At 37.0% G+C, this 15,428-nt stretch overlaps 1 protein-coding gene across 1 annotated transcript; it reads right to left on the reverse strand.

Annotated features, from left to right (window-relative positions):
* Positions 1 to 7,354: 7,354 nt before the first annotated feature.
* LOC112053644 (uncharacterized) lies at positions 7,355 to 12,553 on the reverse strand. Its single transcript, XM_052885842.1, has 4 exons — positions 11,181 to 12,553; positions 10,583 to 10,681; positions 8,938 to 9,031; positions 7,355 to 8,874 (listed from the first exon to the last, which is right to left on the reverse strand). The coding sequence occupies exons 1-4, from the start codon at positions 11,214 to 11,216 to the stop codon at positions 8,537 to 8,539; spliced, it is 567 nt and encodes a 188-aa protein (XP_052741802.1). The 5' UTR covers positions 11,217 to 12,553; the 3' UTR covers positions 7,355 to 8,536.
* Between the last annotated feature and the right edge of the window lie 2,875 nt (positions 12,554 to 15,428).

A 15,428-nucleotide genomic window follows, 5' to 3' on the forward strand; every position in this document is an offset into this window, starting at 1 on the left:
ACATTAAAGTTACCGTGTAACTTATAAGTTAGACTGGAAATGTGTATGTACAGCAATGGAACTGCGCACCAACAGTGACATTATTGTCATCGTTCTGTAAATCTCCCGGAATGCCACTGCGCTATAAATTGTACAGTATCTAAATGGCTGAACAACGGAATGGCTCGGCAACAGAACGCGTCCAGCGATCACGCGACGCACTGTTTTATTTATCACCGAAAGAAAGCCTTTGGGTTTAATTCCGTCAAGTACTTTTAATGCCCGACTCCATTGGGAGTGTAAATCACTAAGGGCGTAATCGTGATTGTAGTGGATACATAGTTTTGTAAGTATACACATAGCTAAGGTAGGCTTACTAAGTTTAACTTGTAAAAGGCACAACTTGTACTACTAAGTATTTTGAGTTACATACAAGGACAAAGTCTTGCATTCGAAGATTGCATTGCATTCATTATATTTATTTGTTCACAAGGTATATCCTCGTGTAAATTGAACTGGGTCGAACTATTTCTATCACCTTTTTACCCATAAATGCTTGCTTAGTGATGCGTAATGATTTTTGTAGTGCCACATCGAATTAATGATCAGAAGGAGAAGAGAAGAAGGAGGTGTTTTATGTATCAAATAAGAAAAATTAGGAAACTCAGTAAGTTTGACAACAATTTAGTTCCACAACAGTTGCTGGCAATACTCCACCATACACACTTGCCACCTATACCTACCAACGAAAGACTGAAGTGATATTTGGTAATATGCGTACACAATATTAATCAATATATTATATAAATTATGGAATTAATTATGGATTATGGAAATTTAAAACAATACAAATGTTATTAAATGTATTATTTATATTGCTCCACTAATTGCTTGATCTTTAAGTGTTGCCGAGCAATAATTGCTCCATAAATTTTCCGTATTAATCTAATAACTCCATCTCAATCTCCTGTTTTAAGACACTCACTAGTGTCGGCAATATACCCTACACAACCTTGCCATTTTCTTTCAAAAATTAAGTAATAATCACGATAAGTCGTAAATATTTCTATCCATATTTATACACCGGCACGTTAAACTATTAATTTCATACTAATTGATTTATGGTCGTTTCGTCTGAGCTTTTGATCGATCGACTGTATCAGGCCCCTCGGTGACACATTATGCTCTATTTCTGAGTCGGTAATTTATCATCGCCTAATGACAAATCTGTTTCGTCGTCGATTCGGTTACACAAAAGTGCTTAGTTAATTAAACTATGGAAGTTAGTAGTTAATTGTTTTTTTCCAACATGACAGTGTATCGCTTAGCGATTTTAGAGTTCCTTCAAGAATAACTTAAATAAAAGTATTTATTAACTGCCTGTGTAATGGGGGTTTATTTAATTAAATATTTTATAACACATTTGCTCGTAAAGTATCGCTTATTTCAACAATTTCAATATCGTGTTATATCTCATAACGCAATGTAATATAAAACCTTTATCATCCGTCTAAAAGCGAACGGTACTTTTTTAAATCTTAGCAAAGAGTTTTTATTTCAGAAAAGTGCTCAACATTTTATGAATAAAATTAACTTTGTGAGATAAAATATAATAAAAAAACATTTAATTCTTTTATTTCAATAAATGTAAACCTTTAATTTAGCTGTATCAGAAATACAAAAATATCAATTTACTTTATTAGTAATACTGGCTGTTTTTGGTGCATTTGTCTAAAAAAAACGCTGGTGTGCGCACTTCGTTATCTGTGCAAAAATGACAAGCGTACTTATGGGAAACTGGCAAAAATGCAAATTAATTTTCAGAAAGTGTGTTCAAACTGCGTTTCCTCGCAAATGTGTTATAAAACGTCATATGACATACGTGCGCTTTGATAATTACAGCCTCTGCTTCCTTACTATAGCTCTCGTCAAGGCTCGAGTTGCAATATCGCCTCGGCTGTAATTTTCAAGTTACCGTACTTATATCATAATGTACTATTACAGTTTTTTTTTTTTATTCTTTACAAGTTAGCCCTTGATTACAATCTTACCTGATGGTAAGTGATGATGCAATCTAAGATGGAAACGGCCTAACTGGTTAGGAGGAGGACGAAAATCCACTCCCCTTTCGGTTTCTACACGACATCGTACCGGAACGCTAAATCGCTTGGCGGTACGTCTTTGTCGGTAGGGTGGTAACAAATCACGGCCAAAGTCTCCCACCAACAAGACCTGGACCAATTAACTAAGTGTACCCAAATTGAAACTGTTCACTACTCCAACATGTAGGTTGGTGCAAACCCGCGAGTCACCTCTTGTTCGCGCGTTGGCATTGCTAAGCGGGGCATTGGAGTGGGTACATATATATATATGTAAGGGTATACCATGTATGTAGGTATACCCTATTTAAATTTGGCGCGTCTATCGACTGTCTGTGATCAGTGACATTGACAGATGACACTATATTATATTTGTCAAATGTCATCTGTCACTTTTAAGAGGGAAAAAAGCGTAAAGTTTTTCGGTCGTTAGAGGTTATTTCTTTTTATTTCGAAACTATTTAATTACACCAAGACAAATAAGGAACATTTAATGTCGTTTTTCTGTTTTCAGAGCAACACATAGTTTCATTTGTCTAATATAATACTATCGTCTTATAAAACGACATTATTGAAGACTTACGATTCACGTTTGCAGTATTAGCAGCATCGGATAGCAAATCTAATATAATTTGCATAACTTCAATCGAAACACCTGATGGACATGTATTTGACATTCCCGACGATTTGAAGCCTGCGAGCAAGCACACTGCTATAACTACAACGGATATTTTCACCAAAATCAAGAATTCTCTAAAAAAGAGACATCAGTCAAGGAAAATATGGATCCCCTTAACCCAAGACTTGAGAACAATTTACCTGGATGATGGTGATAATGTACAATTTGGGGATCAGTATTTAAACGAAATTACACAAGAATCGAAGCTTTCAGATAATAATACAGAGATAGGTAATGAAAATAAAAATTTAGGAAAATTAGCAGAAAGATTTTTACTCGAGAAGTTTTCAGGAAAAACATCAAATGTTAACCAATGGATCGGTGAATTTGAGAGTGAATGTTTACGTTTTGATATAATAAAGGATGCAGAAAAAATCGAGACTTTAAAGCATTTACTTGAATGTAGGTGTCTGGATTGGTATACTAGTATGTTAATAAAATTTTCAATAAACGCAGGATGGGATACATGGAAAACTAATTTCTGTGAAACATATGGTAACCCGGGTTGGTCACAAATTAAATATGCATTTACATTTAAGTTTCAAGGAGGTTCGTTACTGGATTATGCCACGAAAAAAGAAAGATTATTACTAGAAATAAATAAAGAAATTGACACACAGACATTGATTAATCTTATTGTTATGGGTCTACCGGATTATATAATGTTCAAAATGAACAGGGAATCTATAACATCCACTGCAAATCTTTTCAATGAAATTGGTAAACATGAACAAACAGTCAATAAAAACAATTACAATAAATTCAAGAGAAATATTTTAGAAAATAAAGTAAAGAGTGATAAAATTAAGCCTTGTAAATTATGTGAAAAGCTTAATAAAGGTACCCGTTTCCACTTAGAAGAAAAATGCTGGTTTAAACAACAAACTGATAACCACGAGAACAGGAGACACTATAGTAAGAATGTAAATAACAACATATTAGATGTTGAATTAAATGATAATGAGCCAAAAAACGATTATTAACACCATTAATTAAAGTGAAACTAACATTAGAGGATAAACTAGACATATTGGGCATATATGATTCCGGCTCTAATGTTTCATTAATAAATTCTGAATTATTGAGAATAACGAAGAAAAAAAGAAAATACAATAATACAAACCTAATAACAATTAATGGTGTTAAAAAGACAAAAGGTTCAACAACAATCAAGATTAAAATATTCAATAAAGAGAAAAAAATTGAGGTTTATATTGTAGATGGAAAAGACTTCAAATATGATTTTCTTATTGGACTTGATATTATAAAAGAGTTTAATTTAATCCAGAATGAAAATTTGGAAATCAAACAGAAATCTAAAGACAATTCTACAATTGACGAACCATGCTTAGTAAACAATAGTAATGAAAATGGATATAAAAAGGTATTCAATACTGTGAATTTCAATGAACATATCAAAGAACAAGAATTTACAATGGATTTGAGTCATTTAAATAGTCAACAAAAATCAGAAATAAATAAACTGATTGATAAATATAAATCATGCTTTGCAAAGGATAAGTATGATATTGGCACAGTAAAAGATTATGAAGCACGCATTGATCTACTTGTGGACAAATACTTTAGTAAAAGACCGTACAGATGTTCAATACAAGACAGGTTAGAGATAGAAAATCAAGTAAGACAATTGCTTGAAAGAAATCTTATAGAAGAATCATACAGTCCATTTGCAGCACCAGTAACCTTAGCTTTCAAAAAAGAAGACAACAAAAAAACTAGATTGTGTATTGATTTCAGAGAGTTAAATAAAGTGGTGATACCGCAAGCTCAACCATTTCCTTTGATTGAGGACTTAGTAACAAAAACCAGAAATTGTAAGTACTTCTCAACTTTGGATATAAACTCAGCATTTTGGTCTATTCCCTTGCGAATTGAGGATAGAAAGAAAGTTGCATTTGTTACTAATGAAGGTCATTACCAATGGACATGCTTACCGTTCGGTTTGAAAACTTCTCCAGCCATATTCCAAAGAATATTGAGCAACATACTTAGAAAACACAAATTAACAGATTTTGCAGTAAATTTCATTGACGATATTTTGTTATTTTCAAAATCATATGAAGACCACATAAATCACTTATCACAGCTTTTAGAAGCAATACAAAAGGAAGGTTTTCGGCTTAAGTTTACAAAATGTCGATTTGCAACAAATTCAGTAAAGTATCTTGGACATATAATACAAGATAACACAGTAAGACCAGTAAGAGACAATCTTGTTTCAATTAGGGATTTCCCAACACCAAAGAATCAGAAAAATATTAGACAACTTCTAGGGAAAATAAATTTCTACCATGAGTACATACCTAATGGTTCAATAATTTTAGAGCCTCTACATAATCTACTAAGGAAAAATCAAAAGTTCATTTGGTCAATAGAATGTCAAGAATCCTTTGAGAAGATAAAACAACTACTATGCTCACAACCAATTTTGGAAATTTTCGATCAAGACTTGCCAATAAACATATACACGGATGCATCATTACAAGGCATTGGAGCTGTGTTGAAGCAGATCCAGTTAAACGGTAAAGAAAAACCTGTAGCATATTTCTCGAAAAAATTAAATGAATCCCAAAAGAAAAAGAAAGCTATATACTTAGAATGCTTAGCTATTAAAGAAGCAATAAGATACTGGCAGTACTGGTTGATAGGCAAACATTTCAGAGTGTATTCCGACCACAAACCATTGGAAAACTTAAATATAAAATCAAGAACAGATGAAGAGCTAGGAGAATTATCCTATTATTTATCACAATATGACTTTGAAATAAAATATGCACCAGGAAAAGAAAACTTAGAGGCAGATTGTTTGAGCAGAAACCCTGTATTAGAAGCGAATAAAGATATACATGAACAATTAAAAATAATAAACTTAATATCTTTGAGTGATATATTAACAGATCAGGAGAAAAATGAGAATATTCAAAAATATAAGAACAATTTAACATATAAAAATAATATATATTATAAACGAATAAAAAACCAAGAAAAAATACTACTGTCAGAAGAATTTAGTATAAAGTTTATGAAATTAATACATGACAATATGTGTCATATAGGTATAAAACAAATGCAAAATAAAATAGGAAAGTTTTATACGGCAAAGAATTTAACTAGAAATATTACTGCTTTATGTAAAAAGTGTGAAATATGTATTAAGAATAAGACAAGAGGACAAGCTAAATATGGTTTAATGTCATGCTTAGGCCCTCCCACAAAACCATTTGAAATTGTCTCGATAGATACGATTGGAGGATTTGGTGGGACTCGTTCAACGAAAAGATATTTACACCTTTTAGTCGACCATTTCACTCGATATGGTTATATAGTAACCTCAAAGACACAGAGTGCAAATGACTTTATAAAACTTGTCAACAAGGTACCTAATTGTAGTGAAATAAGGATGGTGCTTAGTGACCAATATCCTGGAATTAATTCAAAAGAATTTAAAATGTTTTTAAATGAAAAATCAATCACTCTGATATTCACTGCAGTAAATTCACCGTTTTCTAATGGACTTAACGAAAGACTAAACCAAACACTTGTAAATAAAATAAGATGCAAGATAAATGAAAAACAAAATACTAAAGCATGGACAACTATTGCTCATAATTGTTTGGATAAATATAATAATACGGAACATTCAATAACGGGTTTTGCACCAAAATACCTATTGGATGGCACTGACGTTTCACTCATACCAGATGAACTTAAACTAGAAAAACAATCAGGTGACTGGATTAAAGACAGGAAAATTGCATTAGAAAGAACAATTAAGTCACATCAATATAATAAAATGATATTTGATAAAAATAGAACAAACTATAATTTTAAAATAGGGGATATGGTATATGTTGAAAATGGTCATAAGCTAAATAGAAGAAAGTTGGATGAAGTGAGGATTGGTCCATTTAAAATTGAAGAAAAACTATCAGAATCTATGTACAAGATTAATACAGGTCATAGAAGGTCAGAGTCAAGCCTGTTTCATGTTACAAAGCTTGTTCCTGTCCCCATACCAGGTGAAAGTGAGGATTGAAGCATTAATGTTGGAGAAGAAGAGGATCTTCGGGAATGTACTTACCTAAGGGGGGGAGATGTAAGGGTATACCATGTATGTAGGTATACCCTATTTAAATTTGGCGCGTCTATCGACTGTCTGTGATCAGTGACATTGACAGATGACACTATATTATATTTGTCAAATGTCATCTGTCACTTTTAAGAGGGAAAAAAGCGTAAAGTTCTTCGGTCGTTAGAGGTTATTTCTTTTTATTTCGAAACTATTTAATTACACCAAGACAAATAAGGAACATTTAATGTCGTTTTTCTGTTTTCAGGTGAGTTAATGTGTTCATAAATATTGCGTATTAGTCTAATCATTGTAATAATACTAAGGAATAAATAATTCTGTTTTCAGAGCAACACATAGTTTCATTTGTCTAATATAATACTATCGTCTTATATTTATAATCCACTAGCGGATCCGGTCAAGCTTCGCTTTGACTTTTCTGCACTTATTCCTACCCTACTCCCTACACCTATCCTACCCCTACCCTAAAAGACCGTAAGAACCATCCTCGCACTTCAAGAAGTATTGTAAAAATCAATTAACGAAATCGGTTCAGCCGTTCTCGAGATTTGCGCTTAGGAAATTCAAAGTTCATTCTTGTATAGAAGATACAAATCGTTATTATGGGAGATTTTTTTTTTACTCTTTTTAAATTTTTTTTCTTCGTAAAAACCATCCTAGTACTTCTAGGATTATTGTAAAAAAAAGAATTAGTAAAACCGGTTCAGCCGTTCTCGAGATTCGCGCTTAGGAAGATACAAAATTCATTTTTATTAATCGACTTCAATGAAAAGCAGGTTCTCAAGTTGATTATATAATATAGACTAGCGGACTCCCGCGATTTCTTCCGCGTGGAATTCAGTTTTTTACAAATCCGCGGGAACCATGATTTTTTCCGGGATGAAAGTAGCCTAGGTATTAATCCAGAGTCAAATCTATTTCCATTCTAAATTTCAGCCAAAGCGCTTCAGTAGTAGCGGCGTTAGAGAGTAACAAACATCCTTATAAACTTTCGCGTTCATAATATAAATAGGATAGGATAATGCACAGATTAATCTATACTAATATTATAAAGCTGAAGAGTTTGTTTGTTTGATTGAACGCGCTAATCTCGGGAACTACTGGTCCGATTTGAAAAATTCTTTCAGTGTTAGATAGCCCATTTATCGAGGAAGGCTATTGGCTATAAATTATCCCCGTTTTTCTACGGGAACGGGAACCACGCAGGTAAAACCGCGCGGCGTCAGCTAGTAATAAAATAATTCTCTAGTCGTTGCCATGATGACATTATCGCTGATGGACGGCCGACGTGGCAGCTGTTGCCCTTTATGTAGAGGAATGAGTGAATAGAAGAGTCCAGCAGTGGACGACAATCGGCTCGATGCTGAAGTAAATGGATAGGATGGATCCTTTGACCACAACCGATCGGTTAAATGGATAGTGTCCCTTGACCGTGTCCTGATGTCTGCATTCGAAGCTCAATTACAAACGACCATACTATCGTTGATTGCAAAAATATTGTTTGTATGACGAATATGTATATTGTCGTGAGTAGGTTTATGGTATCGAGTGACTGTAATATAATATGTAGGAACCTACTAGCGGACGTTGCGTAAACGGCTATATTTATATACCTATATTAGCCTAATAATCTGAGGCCTAACGGTTCCCATAAATTAGAGAATGTCCTCATGAGCAACATCGGCGGCCTCGGCAGTCGCAGGCGGCGGACAGAGACGCGACGAGCGAGTGACGGTGACAGAGAGAGAGGCACGTACTCAGGCGCAGCTGCTCCCGCAGCAGCAGGTGCTGCTGGTCGTGCAGCGCCGCCAGCGCGCGCTGGTGCCGCGCCAGCGCGTCGTCGAACAGGCGGCGCGTGGCGGCGTACTGCAGCCGCGCCATGCGCGCGCGCGCCCCGCCGCCGCCGCCCGCGCGCGCGCGCGCCTCCAGCTGCCGCAGCGCGCCGCACACCTTGAGCCCCAGCGCGTTGGACGCCGTCACCAGCGCGTCCAGCTGCTCCTGCAACACTGCGCCCGCCGGTCAGTCGGTGGCGACGCCCGCAGCCTGCGCCGCGCCCCGCCGGTACTCACGCGGGTCGCCGTGGTAGGCGGGGTCGGCGTGCAGGCGCCGCACCAGCTGCGTGTTGCGCTCCACGTCCAGGATCCACGCGCGCACCGGCTCCACCTGCGACAGAGCGCTGCGTCAGCGCGGGGAGGACGAGTCGGGGGCACGACGCGTGACGTCACGCGAGGCCTTCTGCAGTGTTGCGCTCGTCGTGAACATATCGATATCGACTAATTGTGAAAGAGTGACAGAAGCTGAGGATTGACAGAGATTGAAGTGTCGTTATGGTCGACGCGAGACGGGCGTGAACATATTGAGGACTTCGATTTTTATAATTTTATAATAATAAATTAATAAGAAAATCGTCCGAATGGCTGCACTGAGTTTGATGAAATATATTAGTGTGTGACGGAACGCGTCGCTTTAAAGTTTACATTCACTAGGCTAGTTCACACTTTTTTAAATGTTCTTAAATTATTCGTTATCTACTTACTATTGAATTTCCATATTTTTTTGAGACAAAATTTTAGTTTATAAATATGTTTTTGACAATTTAAGCCACAAAACACCTGTCGGCCATTACAATCTATATTTCAACTGTTTCATGACGTCACTATAACAAATTCCTCACAAACGGAGCGTTTGACAATTTTTTATTAATTGATTTCGAACCCTTATTCCATGTACAACATACTACACGAAATTAATATTGTTTTTATTAAATTTGACATGAGTCACCAGCATTCATGTACAGCGAACGAGTTCTACAAATTTTATTGTCAAACATTTTTTTTGTTATTTTAAGCACATCCAAATATAAAAACATATCCGAGTCATCTTATCTGCCTGCCGTCTCCATTTAGTTTTAACCGACTTCAAAAAAAGGAGGAGGTTCTCAATTCGACGCGTATGTTTTTTTATAATATTTGTTACCTTATAACTTCGTCATATATAAACCGATTTTAAAAAATCTTTTTTTCTTTGAAAGAGTACATTTCCAGATTGGTTCCATTTAATTTTAATGAAAATCAGTTCAGTAATTTTGTGTTAGGCACATAGGTCTATCTTTACGTTATAACCTTAGCCTAGTTCAGGAGTAAAAACGTAAAAATATAAAATTTTCATAAATAAAATTGAACCAAATTCAAAATCTGAAAATAAACTAAAAAGCGAAAATTAACAATCGTACGTGCTACTTTATGATCACTTTGAAGGCGGAACCAAGTCAGTGACGTATTAATTAAAGCCGTTTCTGAACGAACTACGGGAAAGAAAATCATACTTATAACTTTATGGTTTAAACGGCTTGAGTTGCATCACTGTGTTGGCACCGCCTTCAAAGTGATCAGAAGGTAGCACGTACGATTGTCATTTTTTAGAAAAATATAAGCAAAATGTGCCTGCAACAGCTACAGGGCTCTGCTGACGGCGACCGGCGATGTGCAGCAATAACTAATATCTACGCGCAGCAGGAAACTATACGTTTCACAACAATGCTAGTAGTTAATATCAACGAGGGCCAATAAAATGTAGAGTCAACAAATTAGCGCGCCGTGTGACGTGTCGCGCAAACTATTATTACGCTAATTAGCACATCGAGGCCGCCGACGCACACCGTGCGCCTCGCGCCTCGTACCGTGCGCCTCGCGCCTCGCAACGCGGAGCACTCACCTCTCGCAGCAGCTCCTCGATGTCGCTGCGGTGCGGCGCGCAGGGCTCCGGCGTCGCGTCCGGCGTCGCGTCCGGCGCCAGCCCCGCCTGCCGCGCGCGCTGCAACGATGCATCACACCGGAGCGTCAGTCGGCGGTATACAATGGTGAAGTGTCCGCGCATAGTCTCTAGGCTTCCTTTACATCGAATAGGAGAACGAGCTCCGTCTCCGCTGATTTAATGAAGTTCGGAAAATATTAGAAACGTTGAAAAAGTGTGGAAGAGAACTGTTCCGTTACGCTATAGTACATACTACTTATCGGTCATAGTTCCCCGCATCCGCCGAGTGGTGACTTATCGATGATAACAGATAACGTCACTAGCCTGCAGTGGGAAGGCCGCTGCTCGTCTGAGCTTTGACACAGTAGATATTATACTGTGGCTTTGGTCGCTGGCCCGCGCTCCTCGGGCATAACTAAGCAATGTGGAGTATTCCGTGCTTGATATAAATATATTGTATAGAAGTGGATATTCAGGAAATAGCGAAACATTAGCGATTATTGACTCGCAAATTTTTTGAATTTTGTATAGTGCAGCGTCGACGCTCGCCGGTACTCACGTGGCGCAGCTCGTCCAGGCGGTCCTTGCTCCGCATGCTGCTCTGGCCGCTCGCCGCTCGCTGCAATGCGCGCGCCGCTCACCGCTCGCCGGCCGGTGCGCTCGCGGCGGTATCTAATCTCGCACTGATAACGGGCGTGATATCACGCCGACTCCGCCGCCCGCGCGCGCCCCCCCGCACCGTACACGTGCGCCCACGGAGTCGCCGCTGCTCGGTTCATTTCTATCACCTTACGAGTGACAGCTGTAGTTGGTCGGAGCCTGCGCTCGCCGTCAGAGAGCTAAAATGTATTCATCTAGTACCTATATCGATATTACAATAGTAGATTATGAAACGGTTGAGTCATGAGGGACACTGAAGCACAAGTAAACAAGGGGTAATTGGCGCTACTTAGGAAAAACGTCCTATAACTTTTAAAAAACTTCACTTTTTACTATAGTTTTTGTTTTTTTTTACAGCAACACAAAAATTAAAAATCAAAAAAAGCAAATACATTTATACTCATTTTTGAGAAAAGTAACATTGACTCCCGTCACCCAGGTGCACGGGGTAGTGAGAACCACACTGGTAACCAGAATAAGAATATGTAATTTTTATACTTTTTTATTATTATTCATTATAATATGTACACTTGAAATTTTTTGAATGTTAATGGGGCATCTCAAAAAATAATGAAATTGTGTAATGACTAATGGCAGCCATTCGACTTTAATTACCTCAAATAGGTACTCATTTTGAAAATTTCATATAATTCTCAAAATTCGGTTTTTTTTACATAAGTAAATATACATTTTATCTCATTCTATAATCAGAAGTAATCGACTTGCTATTACATGGATCTCACAACTTTTTACGGTAGAATAACTGATTGCGAGAATTGCTACATTTTACAAGTGTTGTTTTTTATGGTATGATAGTTTTACAAGTAAAAACAGGCAGTACCTACCTACTTAAAATAAAATAGTTTTAATACTCACAATTTGCCGTTGAAAATCGTAAAAAATTGATCTATTGACCGAAAAACAGATTTGCGGTCCGTTTTCAGGTCAAAAGTAAACCATGTAACGATGCTGCAAGTCACAAGTACCTACCTGCACTATTCCATGATCCGTAATAACAAAACGAGATCAAGTGGTTCAGATACACTAAAGCGATTCTTATTACCCCGTAGCTCCCGATTCCCCCGAACGAAGTGAGTTAATACTAAATATAATAGAGACGCGGGTGATTTAGTTTAGTTTGCAAAGTTATGCACGTAAATCGTACTCTACTATATCTAGTCTCATGCAATTTATTTGGCTTATCGCCGAATAAATCCTATTGTCAAAAGAAAAATAAATTTTAGCTTCAGCACTATCAACCCATATTCGGCTCACTGCTGAGCTCGAGCCGTCCAGAATGAGAGAGGTTAGGCCAATAGTCCACCAAGCTGGCCCAATGCGGATTGGCAGATTTCACATACCTACCTATATATTTTGACAAAATCTAGTTGATTTGCAATACCTACTTTATATGAATACATTGTATAGTAATATCTAATACAATCAAAACAATTTATCTTAAAAAAAAGTGTTATGAGACCTGTCACACCTGTCTACAGTCGAACTCTTGTTCCCTTGTGATGTGATACCATCAACGCCTGTGTACAAAGTCGTAGCAAACGTGCAGCTCATGTCAATGTCTCGGTACATTTGACAAAGCAAGAGCTCCTACCGCCGACTGCATGGGGCGCGGCCGGCCCCGACAGTCGAGAATAACGCGGCGCGGCCGTAGGTACTATACTTTTCTCGCAGCAAGTTAAGCCTTTTTCGACTCCTATAATTCCGTTGTGGATGAATTTTCAGTACCCAAGCAGGCATTATACATATAGACACGGTATATTTTAAATTTCATTGATTTTGAGCCGCTACTTTAAGAATTATAACTAGTCAAAGTTTCTTAATTTTGTCACTAACTGACTGACCGATCATAAAAACCCTGAGGCACTTCCAGCAGACATGCAAGCTTCAAAGAATTTATTATTTATAATTTACAAGCGGGTTGATAGTATTTTTTACTGATAGAAGACACAAATTGTTGCTTAAAAAACAACTTTCAGAATTTTTGAACCAGAAACGGCAGTTACTGCGATATCGATGTTGCAACCCACGTTTTATTTATTTACCGTCACACTTGTCAAAAATTACCTATAACGTTAAAGCCTCCAAGAAAGAAGAGACAGGGAGCGGGCTTTGAGAAAAACTATTGCGAAGCTCAAGAAGTAGTACCTAGGTATCGGAAAAGAAAAAGAGGAAGACTACTTACAAAAAACAAGAAAAGTTCACAAGATAGAGAGTGAGCTTTAGAAAATCCGTTGTTGGTGTTCAAGTAGTAGAAGGTACCGGAAGAGAAAAGGTATCTTTTAAAAATCTACCAATTCTCGCAAATCAGTTTTTTCTGTGTTAAGTTATAACGTAACGACAATATCAGTCAGTCAGTCAGTAGTGACAATATCAGTATTAAAATTCTTTAATATTTTTAATAAAATAGATTCACTAAACGCACTAATATGCATTACTTGTTTTGTGAGATACATCGTGTTTTTACGCGATGGCCAAGTCAATCTATGTAATGATTTTTAACTTGACCGGTGGTAGAGCCGCGACAAACAAACACTAAGCTTTCATAAAAAATGCATGTTTAATTTATATAAATAACCCAGGAAGTGATAAGCATCCATATACCACACTAATATTTTCCAGTTTTGCAGGAACCAACTACGCCAATACGCCGTCATATTTTACTTTATTCAGGGCTCTCAACAGTTTAGGGTTAAAAATGAAGAAGCCATCGGAACTCTACAAACACCTAACAGTTACCAAAACGCATGTCCTGGCAAAGTCTCGGGACGAATTAGTAGCGTCACTCCTAAAAGATGAGTGTGCCACTAAATTGAATTCAAGGCCATAAACAATTTATGGCAGGTGCACGCTAAGGTGCTAATAGAGCTGGGCTGTGTGCACGTAAGAATAAAGAAGAACGAGACTTAAAATACTTTTTACAACAAGATGAACATCAAAGTTAAAAAGTGCACGCAATGAATTTAGAAATCCAAAATAAGTGGTTATCCTTAGGTGAGTTGTGCATCCCGGTTACACTAAAGTGGCGCCCCTTACTATATGACGGGTCTCCTGCCTTATTAAAATTCTATCTTAATGCCTTTCAAATGACTCTCCCAGATCACTGAAAAATCTTGCTATACCTACTTGTGGTGAGGCAATAGGAACACTAAGGCATGCATTGTGTTGGTTGGATGCAAGGTGCTCCTGAAAAGGGGTTTTTAGTCACGTCGTAATGATAGAGTAATATTATACGCGAAGCTATAAGCCTTTCAGTAGCTAAAGCTCAAAAAGGATTGACTACAAATAAAAGACAAATTAACTTCGTCAAAGCAGATTCAATAACAAAATCATCTAGTAAGCCTTACTCAATCCTAGGTTCTGCACCTGATCGGACTTTATTAATGGACTAGCTGACGTCGCGCGGTTTTACCCTCGTTGTTCCCGTTCCTGTAGTAAAACGGGGATAATATATAGCCTATAGCCTTCCTCAATAAATGGGCCATCTAGCACTGAAAAAATTTTTCAAATCGGACCAATAGTTTTGAGATTAGCGCGTTCAATCAGATAAACAAACAAATTCTTCATCTATATATATATTAGTACTAGCGGACGCCCACGACTTCATCCGCGTGGAAAGTAAACTTTCAAGCCCTATTTCACCGATTTAGGGAATGAATTTTAAAAATTTTTGAATTACTTACATTATATGTATTTCGCATTTCTTTTATGATTTATTAACAAATTTTTAAAACTGTAACCCCTATTTCACCCCCTTCTCATTTTAAACCTTCTCCGAATTATGGTCTTAAATCTTGCCAAGTTTCATTTGAATTCATTCAGTAGTTTCATCGTGATGCCCGAATAACAAGAAATCACGGACAGACAGAAAAAATATTTTTAGCTTCAGTATAGAATATATAATGTAATAAACCCCCCAACAAAAATTTTCAACATATCTTTAATGTACAGAATGTACAAAGTGTACACAATTCATATTATAAGTATAGATTCTAGATGGCGCTATGCCACGCTAACGTTTGTTGTTACAATTAATGGTATAAGTAAAATCTCAAATTATTAATGTATAGAATTCAACCAGTTTTATTATAACTATAGATATAGAAGATAAAGATATAGATACGTATGA

Source organism: Bicyclus anynana, chromosome 15 (genome assembly GCF_947172395.1).
Source record: "Bicyclus anynana chromosome 15, ilBicAnyn1.1, whole genome shotgun sequence".
NCBI classification, from domain to species: Eukaryota; Metazoa; Arthropoda; class Insecta; order Lepidoptera; family Nymphalidae; genus Bicyclus; species Bicyclus anynana.